The sequence below is a fragment of the Crinia signifera genome, chromosome 1 (assembly GCF_055691185.1).
Source record: "Crinia signifera chromosome 1, ASM5569118v1, whole genome shotgun sequence".
NCBI lineage: Eukaryota > Metazoa > Chordata > Amphibia > Anura > Myobatrachidae > Crinia > Crinia signifera.
In genome coordinates, this window is record NC_139217.1 from 377,645,023 (window position 1) to 377,672,542 (window position 27,520).

Below are 27,520 nucleotides of genomic sequence, written 5' to 3' on the forward strand. Positions count from 1 at the left end.
ATGTCAGATACTGCTGTGAGTGGTTTGAATATGTGCTGGGTCACCTTCGGACAGGAGTGTGGGAGGTCAAAGAGGTGCCTATGGAGGAGATGTTCTGCTAGGAACCAATGGTCCTCTACAAAGATAGGGCTCTGTCCACCAATGGATAGCCCTACAATGTGAATGATTACGAAAAAAAGTGGCTCAACTGATTAGAGTGAAACTTTGGCCCTTATTCAGATCGCAGTACAAATTTGTTCTTAAACTGGGCAAAACCATGCTGCACTGCAGGTGGGGCAGATGTAACATGTGCATGGAGAGTAAGAATTGTGTGAGTTATTAGGTTTCTGTGCACTGCAGGGTAAATACTGGCTGCATTATTTTTACACTGCAATTTAGATTTCAGTTTGAACACACCCCACCAAAATTTAACTCTCTCTCTGCACGTTACATCTGCCCCACCTGCAGTGCACATGGTTTTGCCCATTTTGAGAACAAATTTGTACTGCGATCAGATCTGAATAAGGGCCTTTGTAACAAGAAAAAGGCTGAGTTGGGTAAAATGTTCTGCAGTGAAACAGTACACTGCTCCGTGTTAATTGGTTGTGCCCCCAGGTGATTGGGATGACAATTGGAATGGCAAACTTCCACAGAGTGGACTATTCTGCAGTAAATTCTGCTCTGAGATGATTGATTTTTGCCTGGTTAGACAAATCACTTCATTGAGGTAACACGGTGCATGCAAGCAGTGACTTAAACCTGTAGGTGGGATGTTCTGCAGTGAGTATGATTGACTCTGCCTGTGGGAGCTGCCGCATTCGCTCCCCTGCTGTCAGGATTGAGTATACAGTGTGCAATGCAGATCAGCGTCCTTCAGCTGCTGTTGGCAAGCTGAGGTCGCTGGTACCTCTCTGCTGCTCAGTGTACTGGCAATATCTCTCAGCAATATATCGCTCAGTGTACCATTTTCATCAGCGACCAGCGATTTTGGCTGAAAATTGCCAGCTATTCTGTCTCTACCTCATTTTTACAATAAATCGCTAATCGCTGGTGCACATTGCATTGTGCACCAGCAACCAGCAATTTTTAGCCATAATCAGAGGAGCATGCTCCTGCGATCATGAAGGGCTGGCCGCAGGAGCACGCTCCTGGCGATTTATCTCCCGCAGCACATTAAATCACTGGCAATATGGTTGCTCAGCGACCATATTGCCAGTGATATGTTCTGAAATTACCCGTGTGTACACAGCTTAAACTGCCGTGCTGGCCGGTGGCTGGAGGACCGCGACATGCACCGGCGTCCGGTCACTGAGAGTTAGTGGTCTCAGGAAACCTGGCGCAAACCATAATTGGAAATAACATTTCTATCAGCAGAGAGAGCAAACGTGTCCACAATCTAAAAGTGCCCATACACGGTACAATTATTGTATACAATATTGCATCGCATCGCACAGGTTTTGCACATACTTTTTGTACTAGATCTCATCTCATCGCATTGCAAAACCTGTGCGATGCAATGAGATGAGATATTGTATACAATAATTGTACCGTGTATGGGCACGGGGAAGTAGAAGTGGAGGAGTTAAGGTGCCCATACATGCACCGATCCCGGCGGTGCGATATGTGATTTGAGGTGCGCGCTCCCGCGGTACCTCATCGCACAGTACAAAAAGTATGTGCTGCACATACTTTTTGTACTTGCTTTTCATCGCATTGTATGCGCAAGGCATGCGATGCGATGCGTGCTATTTAAGCTCAAAACGCACGCCTGCATCGGGACGTGTATGGGTACCTTTAGCCACACTTTTTAAAGTGCCCATGCTCCTGCTAGTCGCCCTTCTATTCCCACTGTGAGCTCCAGTGTCACCTAATAGAAGGAGAAATACGGTTCCCATGATCGATGCCTATGTTAAACTTTAACATAGGAGTTTATGGAGCCATGCACAACCAATCGGCCCTGGCACTCCCCTTGAGCCCGCTCCCGATAGAACCTGGTGAATGACGTCACAAGAGGAATCCCTCAGACTCATGGTTCCTCATGTTTGTATGGTACAGGCTACTCAGTTTGCTAAAAACAATTTTTTAACACCTGTGGATGCTACATGGAATGAAATGGGACAATCTACACCAGAGGAGCTGGTGGGTTTATTTACCTTTCACAGGTAGCCCTATGAATTCTACTGAAGACAGGCCTACCGTGGAGACTATAGGTGAGTTTGCAGGGGCGATTGTAGCATGTATTAAAGTTTTACTTTATTTCTGTGTCTGTTTTATTTGTCTACTGGTTATGTTGTAGAACTACAAGACCCAGCAGGCCCATTAATGCCCTGCATGCTGGGACTTGTAGTTCCACAACATAAACAAATATTTATTTTTACACTTTTAGGCCATCAGGCCTGTGCCCACCTGGGACAGCCCTGGGATTCCCCTAGAGGAGCTGGGATCCCACTCCTCCAGGATCGCAGCCTGTGCGGTTATGTTTTGGCAGGGGGTGCTGGTTTCAAAAGTCTCCCCCGGCTGTAAAATTACACTGCTGGGTGTTTGAGCCTGGTACTGGTTTACATAATTTGTATTTCTGCAAGCCGGACTGGTGCAATGAGCCTGGGGAGGGTTATTGCCGTGAGAGGGAGCACACACCGTTTTTACATTTATTTCTTCTATCTTTTACACAGGGCAACATGATCTGACTGGTCTGTGCGATGCTACTGCATAATGCATGTTTGGCTGCTGTTAAATACGGCAGCCAAATAAGAGTCACCTGACATTGTAAAATACGAATACGGCAGCTTGGTAATTCGCCATATTCTCCAATCGTATTTTCGGCCTATCCTGGCCATACTGCAGATTTGCCGCAATCGGCAATCTTTGTAAACCATTGTCTTGTTGCTGTGCTCAGAATTGTCATGGTGTCTGATCTGTGACATGAAATCATTGCACAACCTTACCGTTGTAGAGGAGTTAAGCTGGGTACACATCTAAACAATCCTTATTTTTTGCAACCGTTCGGCCGACCGTACTCCCGTCGGACCGTCCACAAACAACAGCCGATACGCGCGTACACACCTGTACAATTTTACTTGCGACGTCTGATGTACACCCGTCCAAACAGTCGCAAGAAAAAGATTGTACCACCGTACACACTGTCTCGATTTGGGCTATTGACACGTCATATGTGAGAAAAATTATCATAATGGGCTGGGTTAGGGCATAATTATAGCAGTCACCCTTTAACCTATTAAAAAAAAAAAAGCGTGGGGTCCCCCCCACAGCCGTAACCAGCACCAGGCTGAAAGAGCCGGGGCTGGTATTAAAAAATCAGGAAACCCGACAAATAGGGCTTTGCTGATTTTTTAAAACCAGCCCCAGGCTCCAGGTCCGGTTGCCAAAATACAGGGGGACAAAATGACCAGGGGTCCCCCGTATTTTAAGAACCAGCCGAGAAAGTCGGCTCCTGATTGGCCAGAAATCATTCTGAGCAGAGACGCAGAGGAAGAAGGATCTCTGCGTCTCTAGTATACAGTGGAGGCAGAGCGGGTACCACAGCAGCCGGGAGCAGCGCTACTTCCAACAGAAGATGCCGAGGTGGTCGCCACAGGAGCAGGATTTCCTTCCCCAGGTAACCCTTTGGATTACTATGGATCCAGGACCCCGGACTCTTCAGCCCTGGAGCCCCGGACCCTGGGACCTACCTACAGGATCAAGATAGGTAAGTATCAGTGTGTTTGTGTAATGTATGTAACTTTTATTTTTCTAATGTGTCAGTGTGTATTTAACTATTTTTTTTACTGTGGAACTACAAGACCCAGCGGGCCCTTGAATGCCCCTCAGGCTGGGACTTGTGGTTCTCCAAGTCCCAGCTTGCAGGGTAGACTTGCTGGGACTCATAGTTCCACAGTTTAAAACAAGTTTATTCATCTATTTTTTACACTGAAATCAGCTCGATGCCCAGGGGAATCGAGGACAGCACCAGGCTTCAGCCTGGTCAGGTAAGTCCTGGAGGGGGGAACCCTTAATTGGGGGGGTCCCCACTCCCCCAGGACCCCTGGCCAGGCTGACCGGTCAGAGGGTTGAATGCTTTGGCCAGGGGGACTTGTATAAAAAATCTCCCCCCGGCTGTGGCATTACCCTGCTGGCTGGTTTGGCCTGGGGCTGGTTCCTATAATACGGGGGACCCCTAGTCATTTTGTCCCCCGTATTTTGGGAACCAGCCCTGGACCTGGATTTAAAAAAAAAAAAAAAAAAAAAAAAAAAAAAAAAAAAAAAAAAAAATCAGCGAAGCCCTATTTGTCGGGTTTCCTGATTTTTTATTTCAGCCTGGTGCTGGTTACGGCTGTGGGGGGGACCCCTCGCCAGTTTTTTTTTTTTAGTCAAAGCTGGAATGCCCACATAGGCATTCCAGCTTTGGCAGTATAGTCACAAGGACGGCAGCATATCGGTCAAACGTGCGTACACACTGCACTTTTGTACCGATATGGGGCCGTCCTGTCGGATGAAAATTAAACAGCAAAGAACCGTCGACCGACCGAGTATGGACGGTCAAGACAGTTTTTTGCAGTTTATCGCTCGTACGGGACAGCGTACACACATATACAATTGAATGGCTGTCCGACCCAGAACGGAAGAACAGCCCGACAATTGTATATATGTGTACCCAGCTTTAGGCTATTCCTCATCCATATTAAGTATCCTGTATAACTGCAGACTGCAATACCATTACCAAAGCTGCCCTGGTGGTCTAGTGCAGTGGTTCTCAACCTCAGTGCTCAAGGACCCCCAACAGTGCACGTTTTTCCAGGTCTCCTGGCAGTTGCACAAGTGCACTCATTATTCACTGTCATTTTAAAAGATCACAGGTGGAGCTAAGAATTTCACCTGTGATTGTGTGGAGACCTGGAAATCGTGCACTGTTAGGGGTCCTTGAGGACTGAGGTTGAGAACCACTGGTCTAGCAGACAGAGCCACTACAATCCATTACGGATATTGCTGATAGTGTGTATAACCTCTGAGGCAGTGTGCAGCAGATGCCACCACCAGGTGTTAGTGCGGCATGGAAAGCATCTTGCAGGATTCTTGACTGTACCTAAAGTAGATCCCTAAATAAATAAAAAAATGGACACCAGCACCAAAAGCAAACTGGCTTGGTGGTGGCTGGGGGAAGTAGACGGACTGTAACCTTGCTTGTAAGGAGCACATTTATCAAGATCACATTTACAATGCAATCTGGGCGGAACATTACCGCCCAGGATCGCATTGTAAAATGAGATCATATCACCTGAATGTATGTAGTTTGAGGGCGCAGGGCTCCGAAACAAGCCCATCCCTGCAGTGCCCAGAGCCAGAAGCCGGGGGGTCTGGGCATGCACTGTTATATGGCCAGCTCTACATTGCGTACCAAAGAATAGAATTTTTTTTTTTTATAGAAAAAACCTTCATTATCTAAACTATGAATGTAAGGAAACTGATGGCCTGAAGATATTGACACTGCGGCAGTATCCACCTTTTGGGAAAAATACGGCTCAGGTGTCAGGATATCTGTTCAGAAACAGCTTTGTTCTTTATACATAAAATGAAATTAGTGAGTTAGACTCCATATAAATCCATTTCTTAAAGATATCCCATGGCAACCTATAAACCACCACCAATTAGATTTGCCCCAAAACTAAAGAACAGATTTTCGAAGGACAAGGCTGAGGAGTAGCAGGGCTATATTCGTAAAGTCGTCACAACTGGTTGGCTGAAATGTTTGTCTATTGGAGAGTATGTACTGTATACAGATTGTATATGCATGTGCAGAAGTTTATTGTGAAGGGGGTACGTGTGCAAACCACCCTCAAGTGTTTAGTGGGTGCTGAATTTCTATTTAAATATCAAGAAAAAAAAATACACCCTACTAAAATAATGTAATTTCCAGTGTGAACAAACATATAAAGCTTGGTGGCAGGATTATCTTCTAGGGGCCACCAGCTACAATCTTGCCTATAGCACCAAATGTGTTAGGGCTGGCTTGGGAGCCTTGCTTCCTCTGTAGTAGTGGAGGGGAGAAACATATGAAAGAAGAGTGGACATGATGCCAGCTGTCAGAATACAGAAGCCCAAATCCCATTGGAGTCCCAACTGGGGCCCCGTAAGTATACTTAAAACAAACCACGTCCACAGCCTAACCCTGTCAGGGATGGGTAACCCTTGACCATCCAGCTGTTGCTGAACTACATATCCCAGCATGCCCTGCTACAGTTTTGTTATTTGGCCATGCTAAAACTGTAGCAAAGCATCCTGGAATGTGTAGTTTAACAGTTGGAGGGCCGAAGGTTCCCCATCCCTGCACATAAACGTCCCGATGCGGGCAGTGCGATCTGTGATTTGAAGTGCACGCTCCCGGGGCACTTCATCGCACAGTACAAAAAGTATGTACTACACATACTTTTTGTACTTGCTTTTTATCGCATTGCATGCACAAGGCATGTAATGCATGCTAGTTAAGCTGAAAACGCATGCCCGCATCGGGACGTGTATGGGCACCTTAAGTCCTCAACCCTCCCTTGCATACATATAGAGGCCAGCACCAGCATCAACAGCAGGGTTGTGAACCACATCCTGCAGTAGGTAGTAAACCATTTTATCTTCAACACAACATAGCCGGCAACGTGGGGAAATAGAAGCTCCATTAAATACCATCCCGTGGTTCATTACTAAAGATTACCCGACTCCACTGACCTATAATGGGCTCACTCTCCAAGGGTTGGAATATTAAAAAAGTAATTTTATGCAGTAAAATACAAAACTAAGTAATATAATAATCCCAATGCTGCAATGTATTTCATCCTAATCATGCCCCAGTTTAAACACTGGCAGTTTTTTTTTTTAGATAATACAAAAATCATGACAAAAAACCTGATAAAAAACAGTATTATATTCTGAAATAACATAACACAACACACGAGTAGATTTACATTATCTTTTAATAATCCTTTGTGAAGTTTCTTAGAAAACCAGTTTGTGTGGATACATTCCGTTTGACAGTGAAAATACTGAGCGCAGGTATCCACGGAGCTGGGGCTCTTTTTTGACGAGAGGCAGGAGCTGTGAGTCCACAAACTTCTGATCGGCTTTGCGCTGCTGTGTCACTGCATATTTCTAGGAAAGCAACAACATTGTCATCATCAAGTACAGTTCTGAATATTGCCACTCAAGAGGGTAATAAAAAAAACATTTTTTTTTTTTAAAAGTTGGAGAAACTGTGGAATGGTAGGAGACATCCTACATAACTTCTGGCTGTGCCCTGCGATTCAATCTCTCTGGCAGGATGTTTTCCTACTAATTTCTAAAGTGTAGGATGTAGTTATCCCAATGGACCTCCTATTGGCCTTATTTCGCTACCTCCCCAATGAGATACCTGGAGGAGATAGTTACCTCCAGGGACACATCTTAATAGCTACAAAAGCGGCCATTGCCCAAATGTGGAAGTCAGCCGTAGTTCCCAATATATTAGTAATTGAAAATAAGGTCCACAATTTGTTTTTGAAACAGCGGAATGTACTGGCTCCCCATCGGCTTCCTCCATGCCCATGAGGTGGTCCCTATACAGAGAAACCGGGCCCAGCCATTACTAGTAATACCCTTGTGGACCTATCCTCACTCAGATCTCCAAGCTCGAGCTCAAATGCTTCTACTCTGTAGTAGTTCATAAATTGGTTATGTACTGCCTTTATAATTTGCTAGTGTCATATTGTATATCTGATGTGCTTCCCCCCCATTGTTTGTTTTTTACTATGTTATTGATTTCATAAAATTCTAATGCTTAAAAAAACCATTTGAATATCTGTAGAACTTTATATATAAAAATGTGCTTTTAATTTTTTTCCAGGTTCAGCTATGACATGCATGGGAGAAACAGTTGGTACAACAACCTTACTACACACTTCTGGGCAGTGCAACAAATGTTTGAGTGTTACTAATGCATACACTGATCTCATTGCGCTTTTTACATGTTTGTTAAGGGAAGGTCACCAGGAATTTTATGTCACCAGCTTATAGAACTACAATTTCACAAACATTCAAGTACAAACTATATTCAGTTAATACCATTTTAAATACTATTTAAAAAAAAATTCAGCGGAAGGAGTTGAGCCTGGTGTCCTGCTGGACAGCAAGAACTACTTTAATTAGGTCATAGTAGCTTAGTGCCCCCCCCCATGCTTTAAATTCCAGGCAATCCTACCGGCATGCATCCCCCTTGCCGCCCACAGGGCAAACTGGGGACACAGACTGTGGACGTCCCATTCACCCAGCACCCTCTCCTACATTAACATGTTTCCAGCGGAGAGGGATGCTGGACGGAGCGTTGTAGGTGACATGCTTCAGTCGCATGATATGTAGTGTTCCTTTTGGCATTAGACATCGATGAAGGGCATGTATCCCTACCACTGCTTTAAATTAAAAAATTGCACGCTGTGTGGGTGGGAACAGGTGCCTGAGGATATTGAAGCGTGTGGTAATCGAGCATCTACTACCCGGTCTTTATATTATCATTGTGTTCAATGTTATATGTTTTGGCGTTAGCAAATGGGGGTAGAGACATTTGTAGGGGCAGTCAGAACTTCTGAAAAGCGGTTTAAAAACAGTTTGCTACCCAGTGTGGGCCAGTATCTGGGAACTGATAAAATAAAATACACCCAATATATAAATTATATATAAATATACAAAAAGAGCTCAAGTTTATATCAATATGTTCATGATTTAAAAATGTCATTATTGTGAAGAGAGCTAAAAAAAAATGGTCTGGGGAAAACACTGGCTTACTACTATACACAGTTTCCTACCTCCTTCTCGGTGTCAAAGATCTCTCCCTCCTGGTGTTTGGGTTTACGCAGCTTCTTCTTCTTGAAGTAAGAATCACTTAAGTGTTTTGGTACCTTGACGCTGGAGATATCAATTTTAGTAGAAGTGGCAATGACAAACTTCTGGTGAGCCCTTCTCAGGGGAACTCTGTTGATAGCCAGAGGACCTAGATTAACGAAAAAGAAATCTTTAACTATAAAACCAGCCACTAGGAACGGTTATTTTCAGTCTTCTGCTGAAACCGCAGAAAAAAAAAAAAAAGAAACTTTTTTTGGTTACAACTGTTTGGAAGAATGCCCAAAGAAAACTTGCCATAATACATTATGGTGTCAGTTCCAGGAGCCACAATTTGAGAACATAAGGAGAGCTAGTACATAGTAGGGTATTTAACCTCCCGCCGCTATTTCTAACGGGGGGGAAATAGCAGCGGGGCCCTATTCAATGCAGTCTTTCCAGACAGCATTGTCCAGGGATCTCCGCAGAACGGGCCCAACTTTAGAAGCAGTCGGTCTCAGTCTGCTTAGAACGGGAGTGGATTGTCGAGCTCACGGCCGTATCGCGCTACCACATCCTGTTTCGGCATTCGGATTCAATGTCAGATTTCACGTTGAGCCAGCCGAGAACAGAACAGCGTCACTGCTCTCAGGCCAGACAGACAGTCATGACCCTGTATTAAATACCCCCTTAAATTTTTAAACCTAATTTTAACCAACATTGATGAATGCATTTTTTTGCTGAAAGGAGAAAAAAAAAAACACCCCTTAAAAGGAAAGATCATATACTGTTTACCTGTCACTAACAGGAGACCAGTTGGCAGTTGTTTCAGGAAGACCACACGCTGTAAAATAGGTAATATAAAAAAAAGGTATTTAGTCGTCGGTTAAAAAGTAGTTTGGCACAAAGTTGATCCATAGGCTATATTTAACTCCAGACAGATTATACTCCTTTTGGCCCTCTTGCTCCAAGTATTGCTGGAGGCAGTGTGGAGAAATAGGCCACATCTACCATATATTCTGGTCTTGTCCCTCCATCACTGGCTATTGGAAGGATGTATTTGGCTTAATTGAACAAGTTCTAGATATTACACTGCTCCCCTCCCCCTCGGTGGCGCTACTAAATATTTTTCCTGACTCGATTCCCACTCGTAAACGTTATGATTTAGGGCACATTCTAATCGCTGCCCGCTCAGCCCTGGCTCAATGCTGGAAACAGCCTACACCCCCCCAGCTTGAGAAGGTTATCCAAAAAGTCCACTTCAGCTATACTATGGAAACAGAATACATCCCATATGCCTACTCATCTACCTCCCCACTAGTGCGCTGGTCCTATTGGCAAGACTATATCACTGACGGAGAGGGTTCACGATATTTCCCTAAGCCGTCCCTCTGCGATCCCCGCCAATTTAGCCTTAATGAGTGAGTTTTGATACCTCCAAGCAATGCATAACCTGCTATTGCCACATTTTTACCAGCCTAACCTTCGGCCCACCAGTCATGGAAAGTGTAGGACGCCCATTGCCTACGGCTATTACACCCGGCACGTATGCCTCTAGTTGTTACCGATCCTATGTCCTGCCTGCTTTGTATTCTATGCCTAGCATACTTTCTTTGCTAATTTGATTGTATTGTATGATTGCAGATGTTAACCCCCCCCACACTTGTACCCACTATCCCTGTTACCCTATTTCTTTTTTCTGTATCCCCCCCTAAAAATAGTATTCAATAAAAATATTGATGTTAAAAAAAAAAAAAAAGTAGTTTGGCAAGCTATTAAATATTAGAAGTGGAAAGAAAGATGTTTGTGTGTCCAGCGCCTATGCTGTTTCCATACACTTTTCATACCAAATGTGAATGGTAAAATGATAGTCACCATCAATCAGTCCGTCTTTATAATAAATGGATCGGGGGTGGTGATGGTTTCAGATGACGTCCTCAAACTCGCCACGGTGTATATGAAATACAATTGGAGCAGAAATAGTGCAAATACGTTTGGTAAACAAAGTATTTTAATATAAAAGTTGCACTTACAATTTGGACGAAAAAACAGGCATGAAGTGATGAAGGTTTTATACCGATACGCGTTAAGTGTGGTGTTTATCTGAACTGGATTTCCTCTGGGCAAAACGACCCTCCATACGGGGCTCATAGTAGTGACTGGTCCGGACCCTGCGCTGCTGTGGTTACCCTGCATCTCCATCATTTGGTTGCTGTTTTGCCAAAGAAATCCTATTCATGCCTGTTTTTTCGTCCAAATTGTAAGTGCAACTTTTATATTAAAATACTTTGTTTACCAAACGTATTTGCACTATTTCTGCTCCAATTGTATTTCATATACACCGTGGAGAGTTTGAGGACGTCATCTGAAACCATCACCACCCCCGATCCATTTATTATAAAGACGGACTGATTGATGGTGACTATCATTTTACCATTCACATTTGGTGTGAAAAGTGTATGGGAACAGCATAGGCGCTGGACACACAAACATCTTTCTTTCCACTTCTATTGTATTTTGAGTGTATTTGGATGTCACTCATTGTAATGTGTGTTAAGCTGCATTTGTTCTATTAAGCACACAGAACCCTGAAACACCACTCCAAGCTATTAAATATTTCAATGTTAGCAAGAACTTTTATCAAGGCCAACATTTTCTGAAATTCAAGGAACAAAACTAAAATTAGTTAAATGCTTCATAACCATGATGTAAACAATTACACAGCAAGAGAACATCCAGTTAATACATACAAAACTCAGATAAACACTAGCACAATCTAAAAATCACCTATCAATTCTGAAAATGGTGCAACCTCAATATATATTAAAACTAAATTTGATAATGGAGTAATAAAACAAAAAAATATGGCAATAATCTAGTTTGATCATGTATTTCTGAAAAATCCATCCAGCTCACACAAGTTTTAAGGGGAAGATAAACATAAGGAATGAGAAGGAGGGGATATCAGTTTGACAGCCAAACTGATATCCCAGAGCATAACCTTTGAGGAATCTAACTGCTACAGCAGTCAGTTGCTACTGGGGTTGTGGAAGTGAACCGAGGTAACAGGGGAAGCTTAGCGACTTGCCTACAGCCCATGATAACCCAGAAATAGATGCTTGGGTATCAGGGCCAGCAAGGCATCGAGTAGAAGCATGGCTGGTGGCAGGTTAGTTACTAATAGGATAGCCCACAGCAATACCCACTGCTAATTGGACAGCACCCTCAGTACGACAGCCTAAGAACTTTGATATAGTGTGTCTTATTTTATCCTCAAAGCGATCCGTCCAGGATGCATTGACATTCTGTGCATAGACACCATAAATGATGATATGTTAAATACAGACATAGTAAATACTGGGAGGACCATGAAAGCATGCCCTTATGGCAACCAACATGAACGCCACCCTCAGCAACCAGTACTCATGTGCTGTTTTTATGTAGGGTTCTGTTACAAATCAGAAATGTACCCTTCTGATTGAAAAATGTGCCCTGCTTGGTGGTCAGCAACCTGTCCTGAAAAAATCCTAGAGCCAACACTAGTCTTAAATGTATTCAAGTCCATTTGCAGTGTTATTGGATTGTTATTTAACTGGGCAGTATAAAAATATATCCAATGGTGGGTAGTGGTGCAAATCTATAATCTATTGCTGGATGGAGCAGGAGGTCATCCCAGCTGTCTCTTGCCGATCAGAGTATGCTGCGGGGTGGGTAGTGCAACATGTTACAGCTCGGCGGTGCTGTGCGCACACACATCGATGTCTGAAAAACTAGCAATCATCGCTAGACATGCTGGTAAAACCAGCAGACGTGGGACCTCATTAGCAATGATGCGGGAGCACGTATTATCGTTAATCTGACATCAGTGCCATACACAATAGGCGATTTTCAGTTGAAAATCACTCAAAACCGCAAAAATAAGCCACCATAAGACAAACCAAACCTCACAGTAGATACATACATAATAGTACATAAAGACATTTCTTTAGCCTTATTTACTGCTGTCATTTATAAAATATTTAATAGACATGCAGTGAGAAATGGTTAGTAGCAGAGCCAGCTCTTAAACACAAAGTGAGCCCAATGGTTCACAGACATTATAGAGAGGAGCAGCTGTATATATTGCTGAAACTTGGTGCGTATTTATCAGAAGTGTGAATAGACAGGTAGAGGAGGAACTACCTCACCTGTCACTAAATCAGAGAATACAAAAAGGTGATCTTTAGAAAGATATTTTTGTATTTATCAATACTTTTAGTAAAAACTGACATTCACTGATGTATGTTAGGAAAGACCCTGCCTCACTCTCTGGTGAGGATCAGTCTTTACAGCTTGTGCTCTTTCTTACTGTGTGTACACATGCAAACAGGACTGGACACCACTACAGATTTAAATGGATCTCTGCAAATCTAGTGTATTAAGTTCAAAACCCTAAAAACACAAGCCATCTGACTGAACGATGGGTCACTTGTTTTACTGCTATATACTCTTCTGAATTAATCTGAACTGGACGTGCATGCAAACAATGGCTCAGTGGTAGATGAACATTAGGCATTTTAGGGTTATTTTCACTCTTATACTTTGTTATAAAAACTTAATACAACTCAAAAGGCCTAGCTTACAGGACAACTAAGGACAAAAGTAAAAATCTTGCACTACACACCATATTGGAAGTCAGTAGGCCCAGATTAACGCAACAAAAATACACAATCCAGGTAACTACGCTAAAAAGTGCATTTACCTTCCCCCTGTGACGTCCATTAAGAAGGATCAGCACAGTCCCAGGAGTGATGCTAGCACGAAGATTGCGCTTGTGTTTGCTGAAAGGCTTTTTGCCGTGGCTCAAAAGTTTGCGAGGGACATCTTCAGTGGGATAATAACGTGGCTGAGGAGGAAACAAAATTAGTTTTAAGCCCAATCACAAAACAGTTTTTCTAGTTAAAAAAAAGATAAAAAATTAAATAGGAAGCAAAATCAACCATGGGAAAATAAAAAGTTAAATCCTACGTACTATTTGCCTTCAGGAAATAGTCAACTTTTACTACAATAGAGTAACATACTTACTATCTTACGGAGCTTAACCACGCGTGTACCGCCATTCTTGTCTCCACCAACTGTTTTGCTCAGGGTAGCCTTGGGCTTCTCTCTCTTCTTTTCAATCTATTAAAAGCAATAACAAACTGCTTAAAACAGCCACAAAACAAACTGAATATACACAGTTCTACTATATTTATGGTAACTATTACATTAGCACCGTGGTAAACCCCGCCACTAATTGCTGTGCTGAAGCAATGCAATTAATTGTCCCACACTGGACTCTCAAGTCAGAAACCCTCGCAGCTACATGAAACCCCATTGATTCCACAGTTTATGTGGAACCATTATGTCGGAAACCAAATTCTGATGTGGAAAGATACTACGTCACTGAATAGCCTTTTCCTATGCAATGGGGATTATAGCTGGCAATTAACCAGTAGAGTCTCCCCCACCCCCTATACAGATTTATTTTATACCTTGGTTGTTGGTGCCTTATATTTGCGCTTGTATAGTGCTTTCCTGGCAAACATCGCAGAACGGGAATATTTCCCAATCCCGCGTGCCAACACTGGGTTGCGACTGGCATGATGCCTTTTAACCTTCTTCACAGGCTGCTCTCCTGCCATCTGTAATAAATAACAAAAGGGGTTAGAAAAATGTAAATGGAAAACTATAGCCTTGAAAATACAAAGCTGAATTCAGCTAGATACACAGTAGAGCAATGTGAACCCAGAAATATGGCGGCAGACATATTGCAGTATCATGCGAATGGCCATGCAGCATCGCCAGCCAAAGGATATCACTAACTATCATGGGAATGCAGATTGTATATATATTTATATATATTGAACGATCCGGCACATATGCCAGTGCAACAGGTTAAGTGGTTACATAGGAGTACAATTTTAGGTTTCAAAATCTAAGCTACTCAGGGGGCAACGCAATTCAGCAGGCTGGACTCAATGGACTATTCCAAAGGGGGTATCAGCTGTATTAGTCCTTACTCCAGCAGTGCACTGGAAACATGCAGTGTTGGTGCAACTGTGACTCGTGCACAGCCGGAGATCAGTGTTGTAGGTCTAAACACTGCCAAAAATGCACCCTCTTTATAGTTCCAATGCAACAGGCAATTGTATTAAGATGTACACAAACTAGGATGCTGCAATAATCCACTGTCACACTACACAGCAGCATCTATGACAGGGCAAAAGCCTATACTAACACCCAGCTGTGCCATCACCCATACAGTGCACACTAGCACACAGACAGCAGCAGAGATAGATGAGCAGGGGATGAGTGCTAGGACATCAGACGAGGGCTGTAATAACAGAAGCCTTTTAACCACTACTTCACTGCCTCATAATCGCCCTGGCGACAGAAAGACGAGGCCGGGTATAAGAGCAGGAGGCGAGCACCTCACACAGAAGCCAGGACTGCATAAGACGGCGGAGGCCCTGGCAGGTCTGACCGGCACTACGAGTCCGGGAACCGAAGCAGCCTCCGCAATACCGGCAGTGTGAGAAGCAGCATACCGACCACTGTAGCTCGGGGTGGTTCCGCGGTGTGCGGGAGTCCCCCTGGGGAAGGATGACAACGGATTACACCACATAAACCCCGCGGCCTGCAGGCGGAGAGCCGCCATGCCTACCTTGGCTGAAAAGGAAAAGGAGCCACATCCGGCCAGAGCAACTATAAAAACCCGCCACGCTGCGTCACTTCCGGTGCACGGGCTTCTGGGAGATGTAGTCCAGATTTACCGGGTTCAGGAGATAGCTGCTTACCGCCCGCATATGACGTCACGCGACGGCGCCGGTGACCGGAACGACGGCTGCTGCTGCTCATAGTGGCGGAAATCTGCGGGCGGTACGGTAGAAGCTAATGCTGCATCTCCGGGCGGAAGCGGCCAGTGATACGGATCCCTGTTGTTACTAAGGACGGTCACCGACCACAGCTGCTGAGGTGCTCTAGGTGCTGCTGCCACCCGGTACAGTGAGGGCTGCAGCTTCGATCGGTGTCCGGTTTCACCCGCTTTGTGAGACTGCGAGGGAGAATGGGCCGCTGTGGCGCCGTCTGATGACGTCACTGGTGGCTGCCCGGGCGCTGCTGCTGGTACTGCTGGAGGCCTCGCCTGCTGCCGCTGCCGCCTCCGTTGCTGCCTTACACCCGGTGGAGACTGGAGCCGCTGAGGCCGTACAATGACATCCAGGAGGTGAGACCCCTGCGTCATGCGCCTGCCTCTGCCCCGCGGTGTGGTGGCACCAATTCAGCTACACACCCGGGGGAGCTGCCGGCTCTTCCTTCTCCATGTCCTGGTTGCACCGAGCACTACCTATGCGGTTACCGGGCCATCTCCCCGTATTGTACATGAGTCCTGTGCAATGTGTGAGTGTAGCAATATCCCCGGGATAGGATCCCAGTGCAGGCGTCATGTATGTGAGAGGGCTGCACATGTCCCTGTACCCACAGCAAACACGGATCTGTGGGGTAGATTTTATTAAGCTCGGTGAAGTGATAAAGTGTCTGTTTTTTATCACCGGCCAATCAGCCCCTACCTGTCATTTTTTAAACCAAGCCTTTAACTTCACAGTTAGGAGCTGATTGGCCAGTGATAAAAAACAGACACTTTATCACTTCACTGAACTTAATTAATCTGCCCCTGAGTTCCACTGAGGTGCATATGTCCTGCAGGAATACAAGGAGAAAGAAGTATATAAATTGGTGATTTATAGTGGTGGCAACTGTATTCCGCACACATGCCGGCTCCAGGTCTATGTGAGACAGTGATGTGTTCATAGCAATTTGTATTCCCAAATTACCTGCTGCAATAGTCTTGGACTATGATGAGAAGCTTATTTGCCATCAGATGGGAAACCTCCATGGACGTATTGTTTACACATTGGTTCCAGTAGTAATCAATGGTGATCTCCTCATCACCACCAGCAGAGGGGAGGGGGGGGGGGGTGTTTTAGGCACTAGTGGGGGAACTGTGGGTGGTGGTGGAGTTTGGAAATGGAGGTTAGTGTTAGGCACTGAGAAAGGGGGGGGGGGTGTTAAGGTCAGGCTGGCCTGGAGGGGCAGGTTTTGGTGACAGGGTAAGTATTCTTACCTAAACCCTGTCAGTATTCCCTCTTTTGGAATGGTGTGGGCGCTATATTAACTACTGGCATTCTGGCTTACAGTTATTTATCCCTTATTGAATTCATAGCTACACATTTGCTTTTGCTAGACCACTGAAATTATTTTCATACTACAGTTTCTGTGTCGGCATAAACTTAAAAAAAAAATCTGCATTTATGGAGTTTTTTATGTTTTTAATTAAAATGGAAGAGGTTCTATATCCATCTGACATTCCAGCATTTGGCATGTGGAGGGCTGGCTACTAACGAGCCATTTCTATATGATCACAGATCACTATGTCTAGTTGTTTTCTAATCTCAATCCCTTATTTATCACTGAACTATACCATTCACCTGCTAATGTTACCCGGGCAGCTTTAAGCAGGTGAGGGGGGGGTCAACTCTGTACTTAAAAATAATAATAATAATAAAGTTAATTTGCTATTGTACCACACATACACAAGAAATGATGAAATCTAAAAACATAATGAAGTTGAGTCAACAATCACATTATTTTTCCCTTGTAGTCCATCTGTAATTTTCCTTAAAGTGTCAGCAGACATTGTATACTGTCTTGCAGTACTTACTTGGACAGTAGGCACTTCTGTTATACAGAGGATGTAAATAAAAGGAACAAAACATTTTTCTTTAAGTTCAGGCCAGCAAATTTGTGGATTGGTTCCATTTCATGAAGTGTACCAGCACATCTTGTTCCTTGAATAATGTACCCAATTTACATTATTCTATGCTGCTGCTATGTATGTTCCATGTTGCAGATTACTTTTGTCTAATCTAGTTCATGTCGCCTAGTGACAAGCAGTATATGTGTAGCTTAGGCCAACATCTGTCATGAGTTGGTGTTCCTGCCACAATCCTTGCTGTTATAGTTGCCTGTCTTTGTTTTGCAATCTTGTATTTCACTTTGTGACCCATAAAAAATCTTTTTGTCATGTGCATTTGCCTACTTATACAGGTCCAAAGATATCAAGATGTGGTGGGTCTTCACTGTTGTGGACTGGTGCTGGTGGCTAGACCTTTAATTGTTCATCCAATGCTGTCACATGGACTCTTAGGGGGATATTCAATGTTGGGTCACGACTGTCAGGCTGGTCCGACAGCTGTGACCCTGTCCCATTCACGGTCTAATCAAACAAGATTTTGCAGGCGGGATTCAATGTCCCGCCTGCCGCAGGTCGAGAAGGGGGCGTGGCCGGAGCTCGTCCATTCCTGGCCGTTCTTGGCAGAACAAGCCTGACTGCTTGTGAAGTCAGGCTCATTCTGCCGAGATCCCCTGTTCAATGCTGTTGAAGAAGACAGCATTGAATAGGGCCCTGCAGCAATATGCCCCATCGGGAATGGCTGCAAGAGATTGAATATCCCCCTTACTATGAGATGTGGCAAAATTCCATTCTGCTTGAGTCTTGTCCTCCTTATGGAAGCATTGGTGAAACCGTTTTTGCAGGAGCACCATCACTAACGTAGTAAACCTATTGTAATATTTCCGTTATTTGTTTTCATAACTACCATAATGAAGGGCATGCACAGTGTATGGACACAACTTCATGAATATCACTTATAACGCACAGACTGAAAGTTTAAAGTAGCACAATCATCTTGCCTAAAAATATACAGCAAATGGGGGGAGTGTTACTTGTGAAGTGTCCCAGGGGAATCCCTGATTTGCAGCCTGACACATGAATGAATAGTTTTCAGCACAATAGCTTCTGTTTCCGGTTAAATGGTTTCCTTCAAATGGTGTAGGTATTCAGCCTGGGACTTTGCTGTATACAGATGGGCTATTGCATCATTAACAGCACTACAAATAACTTCAGAGAACTGTTACAAAGTACTAGTGATTGTGACCAATTTACTTTTGTCAGTGTGGACCCACTGCTTATAAAAAAGTGTGGTCTGCGGCATCAAATTGAATGTAGAAATATACTGTGCAGCACACTATCTTGTAACTAGGACCATGCTTGGAAGGCACCCTGGAAGTCATTTTTCGGAACGTCCTTCTAGCAGTGCGTCAAAGTCACTTTGACTTCTGCTGCGGTCCCATGGTGGTGTCCTTTGAGGGCTCTCTTCACTCGGAGGAACAGGAATAAGTCCACCAGGCCAGATCGGGACTGTAGGGGGGCTGGGGAAGCGTTGTGATGCTGTTCCGGGCCAGGTAGTCATTGACTATGAATCAGGTATGGCTTGGTGCATTGTCATGATGCAGCTTCCAATTGGCGGCAATGCACTTTCTGGCTCATGGCCAATGTCTCCATCGCCCACACACAGAATTTAGCTGTTTGACAGAACATTGCATTTTTAAGCTTCAACCGAGCCTAGGGCCAGGGGCCCACTAAAACCACAATACAAACCGCATGGAAGTTTGTAGGCGACTGATGCTCGGTGCGTGTTGAAGCTGACTTCCCCCTCCATCGAACTCACCTGGAGCATGCGCGCTGCAACGTACAGTTGCATCAGAAAAAAACCCTGTATATTCCCTACCACGTTTACAAGCAAACACATTTTGGTACTTGTGGAGTATCACGGCTCCCACGACCTGCATCGTATGCAGATCGTATGCTAAAAATTGCATCGCATCGCATGTGGCATACGATGGCATACGATGCGATGTTTTACCGATTTTTGACCATTTTTGCTCAAAAATCGTATGCCATCGCATGGCATCGTATGCCATATGTAGTGGCATACGATGCGATACGATGTTTTACCGATTTTTGAGCATTTTAGCTCAAAAATCGTATGCGATCGCATCGGATGCCATACGATGGCATGCGATGCGATCGCACCCGATTTTGCATTGAAATGCATCAGAATGCATTGAAATGTGTATTAAAGTAGTTAAATGCCCCCAAATGCCATTTTTCATAGTGCACCACCCCCACTATCAACGTCAACCTGAAGCGTGGCGAGCGGCGGCGGTACGCGTCCTACGACCTTTTCATACCCCCACTATCCACGTCGGCGTGGAGTTTAGAATAGTGTGGCGAGCGCAGCGAGGCGAGCGGACGCGGATACCTTCACAGCTATACGCGCCCCCTCGCGGGCTTCACAGGTATCCGCGTCCCCTCGCGGGGCTCGCTGCACTCGCCACACTATTCTATTCTCAACTCCACGCCGACGTGGATAGTGGGGGTATGAAAAGGTCGTAGGACGCGTACCGCCGCCCCTCGCGGGCTCGCTGCGCTCGCCACGCTTCGGGTTGACGTTGATAGTGGGGGTGGTGCACTATGAAAAATGGCATTTGGGGGCATTTAACTACTTTAATACACATTTCAATGCATTTCAATGCAAAATCGGGTGCGATCGCATCGCATGCCATCGTATGGCATCCGATGCGATCGCATACGATTTTTGAGCTAAAATGCTCAAAAATCGGTAAAACATCGTATCGCATCGTATGCCACTACATATGGCATACGATGCCATGCAATGGCATACGATTTTTGAGCAAAAATGGTCAAAAATCGGTAAAACATCGTATGCCACTACATATGGCATACGATGCCATACGATGGGAGCCGTGATACTCCACAAGTACCCACATTTTTTCTAGGGTTAATTTTGTTGGGAACCAATTTACCTACCAGTATATGTTTGGATATTGGGAGGAAACCAGAGTACCCGTAGGAAGCCCACGCAAGTACAGGGAGAATATACAAACTACACAGTTAGGGCCATTGTAGGAATCAAACCTATGAGTTCAGCGCTGTAAAGCAGTAATACTAACCATGCAGCATAAAGGGGGTTGAATGGGCCCGCCGATGTCACGGTCTATTCTTCTGATGAAAAATGTAGAAAGCTTTTAATTGCTTGGCACTTTATTCGTCTGTCGTGAGTATGAAATGTATACTGTGACTACTAGCGTTCCTTCTTCGAACTGGGGCAGGCAGGGCGCTGCTGCACGGGGGCAGCATAAAGGGGGTTGAATGGGCCCGCCGATGTCACGGTTTTCGGGCGGTCTCAGGCCGAAATGTTAACAGTACACTATGCTGCGGCGTAGATACCGTATCTAGTTACGGTATCTACGCCGCAGCATAGTGTACTGTTAACATACGGCTTAATACGTGTATCGGGCGGCCGCACTTTAGGCAACCCGTGGCTATAGTCCTTACTATTTCACACAATATTGGTGGGTGGAAACCACTTTGAGATATAGGTGGGGACCACAACCAACTGTATAGCCATAGTGTCATACACACTAACACACCCAGGCAATTTATCGGCAAGATCGCTTGCTGTGACCTTCCTGACCTGGTGATTATTATAATCAGTATTATAAAGCCTAGCCAAATTTGACAGTACCATCTAGGTGATTATCATCTAAAAACTCCGCTTATACAAGGAAATTTGTGCATGAATACATAAATACTGGTGGTATTTGAATCAACCAGTTTAATTTCAGATCAAAAACACACTTATAAATAATAAAGTTTATTATAAAACTCATCTTGGACAGGGGGGTCCCACATTGTGAGGATTTAATTATCCTTTTTATTTAAATGTCCATGTATGTGTATATGTATTGTCTTTTATTTCGCTTAATTTTACAAAGTATCAATTAAAAGTTACATTTTATCCTTCTTCTCTTTGGTGCACCACATAGAGACATTCTCCAGTTGTTTTTTGTCTCTTCAAAAACCATCATGTTTTGCCCTTTTCATTCCCCTACTATCCATGTCGGAGTGGAGTTGATTTTACAAAGTGTGGCGAGCGCACGAGGATACCTCGCTGCGCTCGCCACACTTTATGAAATCAACTCCATGCTGACGTGGATAGTAGGGGTATGAAAAGGTTGGAGGACGCGTACCGGTGTGCGGGTGCCGACATGGAGGGGGGAGTGGGGGGTACGGCCAGGAGGGGTGTGCAAATGCATATCAGAGGGAGAAGTGCTACATGCGGCTCGCGAGCCGCGGGTTGGCCACCCCTGATCTATAGTGAACCCTGGGACGTCCATCTTTGTATTATCTCCTCATTCCATTCCATTACAGATTTTTTTGGGCATGTTAAGTTAGGAAATAAATACCATGTTGGTCTGATTCTGGTATCCACAATTAACTTGCACATTAATCCCTAAAGCCGTATGTGTGAAAATGCACCATTGAGGGGTAATGTGCAGGGTAAATCCCATTCATTTTAGAGTTTACACAGATTCGGTGAGTTTGTGCATTAACTAGAGATGTGCAGGTTTGGAGCAAAAACATGTGACAGCATATAGCCAATAAGATCCTGTTTTGTGATCCTGGTAAATCCGGACCTGCGCATCTCTAGTATTAACCCATATTTGTGGCACGGTAATAATGCATGATATTATTCAGCTTATTGTAACAGATCATTTGCTATATAGGAATATGACATAGGAGTTTTACTTCTTCAATATTGCTTTACCATGTTCTTTTGAAATATAAAATATCTTGACCACAAACGTTTTGCAATGTGGATATTGCATTGTATTTGACAGCAAAGCATGCTGGACCTTGATGTAATAAATTACATGAACAATATTTTTTATTATGCTATCAATGGGCATTGTAAATCTGTAATGTGATTTATTATCATAGTAATAAAACCGTTACATAGAATGTTTCTCTTTATGAAAATTACCGTGATCAGCGAGAGCATCACTAATGCTGCTTTCACACCACAAAACCTGCTCAGACCAGGTATTTAAAACGGTTTTTGAAACGGGTCAGAACAAGTTTAACCCCTTTCACACCGCATGTAAATACCTGGTCTAAAGCAGGTTTGCGGTGTGAAAGCAACAGTGTGAAAAACGGTAAAGCCCCCCCCCCTTCCAATGCTTGTAGAGACAGTCCGACACAGGCAGCAGCAGCAGCGCAGGGTGTGCTGATGTTGAGAGGGACTGCAGCGGTCCAGCTGATGGAGAGCGGGCAGGGGGGCGCATGGTGAGGTGATTGGGGGCATCACCTCACCATTCGCCCCCCTGCCCGCTCTCCATCAGCTGCACCGCTGGCTGCTCTCCGCCCCTCTCATCATCAGCACACCCTGCGCTGCTGCTGCCTGTGTCAGACTGTCACAGCGCCGTCTCTCCCACCCCCACAGAGGGCGTGGAGGCAGCGGGACATCCACGTCATGCTCCCGCTGCCCGCACTCCACTGCTGAACCGCTGCTGCTCCAGAACCGGTGAGTCCAGGCAGACAGCCGCCTGCACCCCAGCCTGAGCTGCCCGTTTCCGCTCACCTCCTCGGCGCAGGACTGCGCCGTCAGCAGTAGCAGCAGCCTCTCGCCGGGGCAGGACACACTGTGCTCCGGCGGACACTTGCAGGGACCCCCTGCCCCCAGCGCGACCATTCCCTTCCCTGCGCTGGGGGGGGGGGGGGGGGGGGGTAAAATACTGTTTCAGATCCGTTTTGACACCTAAAAAAACGGGTCTGAAACGGGTAGGACCCTGCTTTTTTTACCGTTTCCAAAAAAACGTTTTTTTGGAAACGGTAAAATCACTTTGCACCTTTCAGACCGCACAGAATACCATTTCAAAGCGGTTAAAAATCGGCAATATACCGGTTTTTTAGTGCGTCTGAAAGGGGCATAAGAGTTTTTTTTTTTTTTTTTTTTTTTAATTTTGAAGACAATTTCTGTTCAATATTTAAACCACAAGAGGGAGCAAAAAGCCTGATAAACCTCTTCAGCATTTTACTTCTGTATCAATTTACCAAAAGGCTTTCATTGAAAAGTGCATTGTTTTGTGCCAATTGTCAAAACTCTAAGGAATGGATTTGGCTGCACAATAACAGCAAATATTAAAATGCAAGTAAAACCATTCTATGAGATCAATGCGCATCATATTGCTGGCCTCTCTGATAAGAATTATGTAACAAAAGTGTTTATATATTGCCAGAAATGCCCACCAGACTCCTTCACACTTCTGAATGTAAGCACTCTTTTTCCTGCTTTTTCCTCTCTAAGAATGTGTGTGTCTGTGTGCATATAGATATGATTTATTTTTTATTCCTTACTCCATTCAATGGCATCTAAGCCGAGGTCTCTAACACCCTAATTACTGCAGTATCCTGTACCCTGATGCAACTGTCTTTTATTTACCTATTGTACTTGTCTTGAGTTGACTTTTACTGTAAGTCATTGTTTTCTTGTTGTTGCTCCTTTATTTACTGTAAGGTGCTGCGGAACCCTTGTGAGGCCATATAAATAAACACGTGCATGTGCCCTTTTTTCCACTCATACCCCCATGAACGCGCCCAAACCCTGGACTAGCGTATGTCTGAAAGGGTATACCCGGGATTTCACTCCCGGAAACTGAGCACCTGCAGTTGACCAGGGGTTTTCCCTGTAGTTTACTCCCGGGTATAATACCTGGCTTATGTCTGAATGGTATTACCCGGGTTTTTCAGTTTTAAACATGTGATGTGACTTTTTTTTGCTGCCGAGGCATCTTCTGATGAGGTCATCAGCTGCAGCCGAGGAAGACGCCTCCGGCACATGTGCAGAGGCGCTTGCAGAGCATACCTCCCAACTTCTGATGAAATGAAATAGGGACACTCGCGCGGCGAAGCAGCGCGACCACCCGAAAAGGGGGTGGGGCGTATGCAAATGAGGGTGTAGCTTATGCTAATTAGCCGCAACCTCATTTTCATACGAGAATAGACACTGTGCGCATGCGCACAGTGTCTATTCTATTAGATTGGGGGGTCTCCCAACTGCCGCCCCCCGCAGCGGGACAATGCCTGCAGCGGGTGGGACAGCGGGACAGGACCCGAAAATCGGGACTGTCTCGCTGTAATCGTGACAGTTGGGAGGTATGTAGAGGCAGTGGCTGCATGTTGCTCCTTTACTCCCTTTGCAGCAACATAGTACAGAGTCCTGTGGGAAGTCAGGTGGCATAGCACATCATTGGAAGGAAAAGGAGGTCAGGGAGCTGTTACATGTGTGTGGAGAAGAGGAGATCAAATCTCAAATCACAGGCACTGTGAAGGATGCCATAGTGTATGCAAATATTGCAAAGGTCCTTGCCCATTTTAATGATAAAACACTGCTATGCATGAAAAGCCTGGCTTATGTGAAAGGGGTATACCCAGGTTTTTCCCGGATCTGAGGTGTAGTGTGAAAGGGGGTCTGTTACTTAAATCCCGGGAGTGACTTGGGTTGAAAGTCCTGGGTAAACCTGGCCAAAATCCTGGGTAGTATGTCTAAAAAGGGTATCATTGTCATGCCTCCCTCTCACCGTATTCAACTAGTCAGCTGAGCACTGGCCAGTGCGGCATACGAGGAGTAAATGACTCCATTTACAGTGTTCAAATATTGCAGAGAAATGTTGAAAAACGCTAATTAGCCAAAAAAAACAACATTCCAAATAAGTAGACTGCTAATTCTTTGTGTATATCCTCAAAGGCCACAACAAATGAGTGAGGTAGAATAGGTAAATCATGGGTAGTATAAACAGTGAGAAGAAAACTGTATCATTGGGGGGGAAAAGACTCACCACAAAAAATACAAATATATTATGTGGCGCTTCAAAAGAAAAAAAAATAATAAAAAGTTGTAGACGTAAAAAAAAAAAAAGAACATAATTTTTTATAAGTACGTAACTTATAAAAAGATTCAGAGAGCAAAACGGAGAGGCATACCAAAAGAAAGCAAGCAGCATTCTCCGTTTTAGCATTGAATACATAAACAGCGGGGTATGCAATTTTTCGCATAAAAAAACAACCGCAAACAACAGCGAGGACCAAGCTACGAATAGGGCAAAGCTCGCTAATCATTTTTGGCAAACCAGGAGCGTTTATTAGGACGAGGACCATTTTTGGCGAGAGTACTGCCAGTCTCCTTCCAAAAAGCGATCCTCGCCGGAAAAAACTGCGATGTGTGAGCATTGAATACGGCCATTTGAATGTTTATATTACTATTTAGAAGTGAATGCCTAATGGCTATCCACTGTGATTATGAGTAAATGGTAAATGCAACTTAATTCTAGACAGTTTTAGGGTAGATCAGGACCTACCTGGGGTGAGTGTGTTCAGTTCGCCTTTGCCCCATGTGTGGCCCGTTTACCAACTTCAATGTTTTACCTTTTTATTGTTCCGTTTTTTTTAATTAATTGAGTTTTTGGAATATTTGGAAGTATCTCTCCTTTTTTGAGAGCAAGGACCATTAAAGAAACCGCGATATGAGGATTCGCAGAGATTGCAAGTAAGCATAAACGTGAGCTCCCATCTTGACCATATGTGGTGAAAATTTACAAAAGATACCATTATGTGTATGGTGGTGCTTTATTTAATGTAAGCACAGTGTAAGCAGATTTGGCTTATATAACACAAGGGTGATCCTTAAAAATCATATTTTCACATCCCATAGCAGCATTAGCCAGGCTAGGTGTGGAAGTTTACCTTCTTTGAAATATTATACCCTGACACTATCCCTCCCCATTTATATTTCACTAACTACATCTAAGAGGAAATACAGAAGAAGAAGGCCGGGGGAACGAGAAGGCAGTGAAAGACACCTTTATGTGTATGGTGGCGTCTTACGAGTGTAAGCAAAAATTAAACATCTCAACACTACGGTGACCCCATAAGAAGTAAATTTTCACGCCCTGTAGTGGAGCATACTGGGACTTTGCTCTGGAATTACTTGTCAAGACTTGCTATACTATGGTGTTCTCTTTTCTCTAATTTTTTATATGTTATCCTTGTGGGAAGGAACCCCTAAAAGAACAGTGAACTAAGAACTTGGAACTTTAAACCCTCCCCATTTTTTTGGATAGAGGTGGTAAGAGCGCTGTTTTGAGAGGAATACCTATTTGTTTTTTTTGTTTTTCTTGTATAGTTTTAGGGGGGTATTTAATGTCCTTTTTTCACGGAAACAAGCCATAATAGAGTCAGTTTTTGCAATTGGCATTCCTAGTTTTCATTCTAGCACCCATGCACTTCCTTTTCCCTGCCTGGGGTGTCTCTGTCTGCTGTGGTGTTTCTAGCACATGTCTGGTTTGCATATCAGTGCTGATATACAGACTACATTGTCAGATTTATTAAGCTCGGTGAAGTGACAGTGTCTGGTTTTTATCACCGGCCAATCAGTTCCTACCTGTCATTTTTCAAACCAAGCCTGTAACTTCACAGTTAGGAGCTGATTGGCCGGTGATAAAAAACCACACACTTTATCACTTCATCGAGCTTAATAAATCTGCCTCTGTGCTAGAAGCAGTACAGCAGACAGTGACACCCCAGGCAAAGAAGAGGAACTGCATGGGTTTTCAAAGATAGCAGGTGCTAGAATGAACACTAATTCCATATATTCAATGTTTTGTCCCCCCCCCCCCCCCCCACCACCACCACATTTTTATAAACAAGGTGGGGGGCTGCACAGGCTGCTTAGCAGGGGCCTCCAGTGGCAGATCATGGCAGAGGTTACAAGTAGAGCTTGGGTATGGGAGCTCTGTGAGCATGCAAACATTTGTACAGTGTCTCATTTGTTTAAAAAGGAGCCAGCAGTAGTTCCCCCATCACTGCATTGTCCCATAGTTTTTGGTTAACGAGACTCTATTGTCATAAGTCCTGGTGAATACATTC

At 44.4% G+C, this 27,520-nt stretch overlaps 2 protein-coding genes across 3 annotated transcripts in view; one reads left to right on the forward strand and one right to left on the reverse strand.

Annotated features, from left to right (window-relative positions):
- Positions 1–6,920: 6,920 nt before the first annotated feature.
- On the reverse strand, positions 6,921–14,496 carry RPL6 (ribosomal protein L6). Its single transcript, XM_083151440.1, has 6 exons — positions 14,325–14,496; positions 13,876–13,971; positions 13,553–13,696; positions 9,607–9,655; positions 8,799–8,983; positions 6,921–7,113 (listed from the first exon to the last, which is right to left on the reverse strand). The coding sequence occupies exons 1-6, from the start codon at positions 14,472–14,474 to the stop codon at positions 6,961–6,963; spliced, it is 777 nt and encodes a 258-aa protein (XP_083007566.1). The 5' UTR covers positions 14,475–14,496; the 3' UTR covers positions 6,921–6,960.
- An 813-nt stretch (positions 14,497–15,309) lies between these two features.
- Positions 15,310–27,520, forward strand: part of PTPN11 (protein tyrosine phosphatase non-receptor type 11) — a 71,769-nt gene continuing 59,558 nt past the window's right edge. The window contains exon 1 of one of the 2 annotated variants that reach the window (XM_083151439.1): positions 15,310–16,057. In XM_083151439.1, coding sequence (XP_083007565.1) covers positions 16,044–16,057 — 14 coding nt within the window. In that variant the 5' untranslated portion in view covers positions 15,310–16,043. The remainder of the gene's footprint in view (positions 16,058–27,520) is intronic. The other variant, XM_083151438.1, reaches the window with a different exon arrangement.

Bases quoted from the DNA above. Each gene is read 5' to 3' on its own strand.
- RPL6 (XM_083151440.1), bottom strand. From the start codon at position 14,474: ATGGCAGGAGAGCAGCCTGTGAAGAAGGTTAAAAGGCATCATGCCAGT. The intron at 9,656-13,552 runs GTAAATGCACTT...CCTATTTTACAG, and splicing joins ATGGACGTCACAGGGGGAAG to CGTGTGGTCTTCCTGAAACA. The intron at 8,984-9,606 runs GTAAACAGTATA...TCGTTAATCTAG, and splicing joins TGGTCTCCTGTTAGTGACAG to GTCCTCTGGCTATCAACAGA.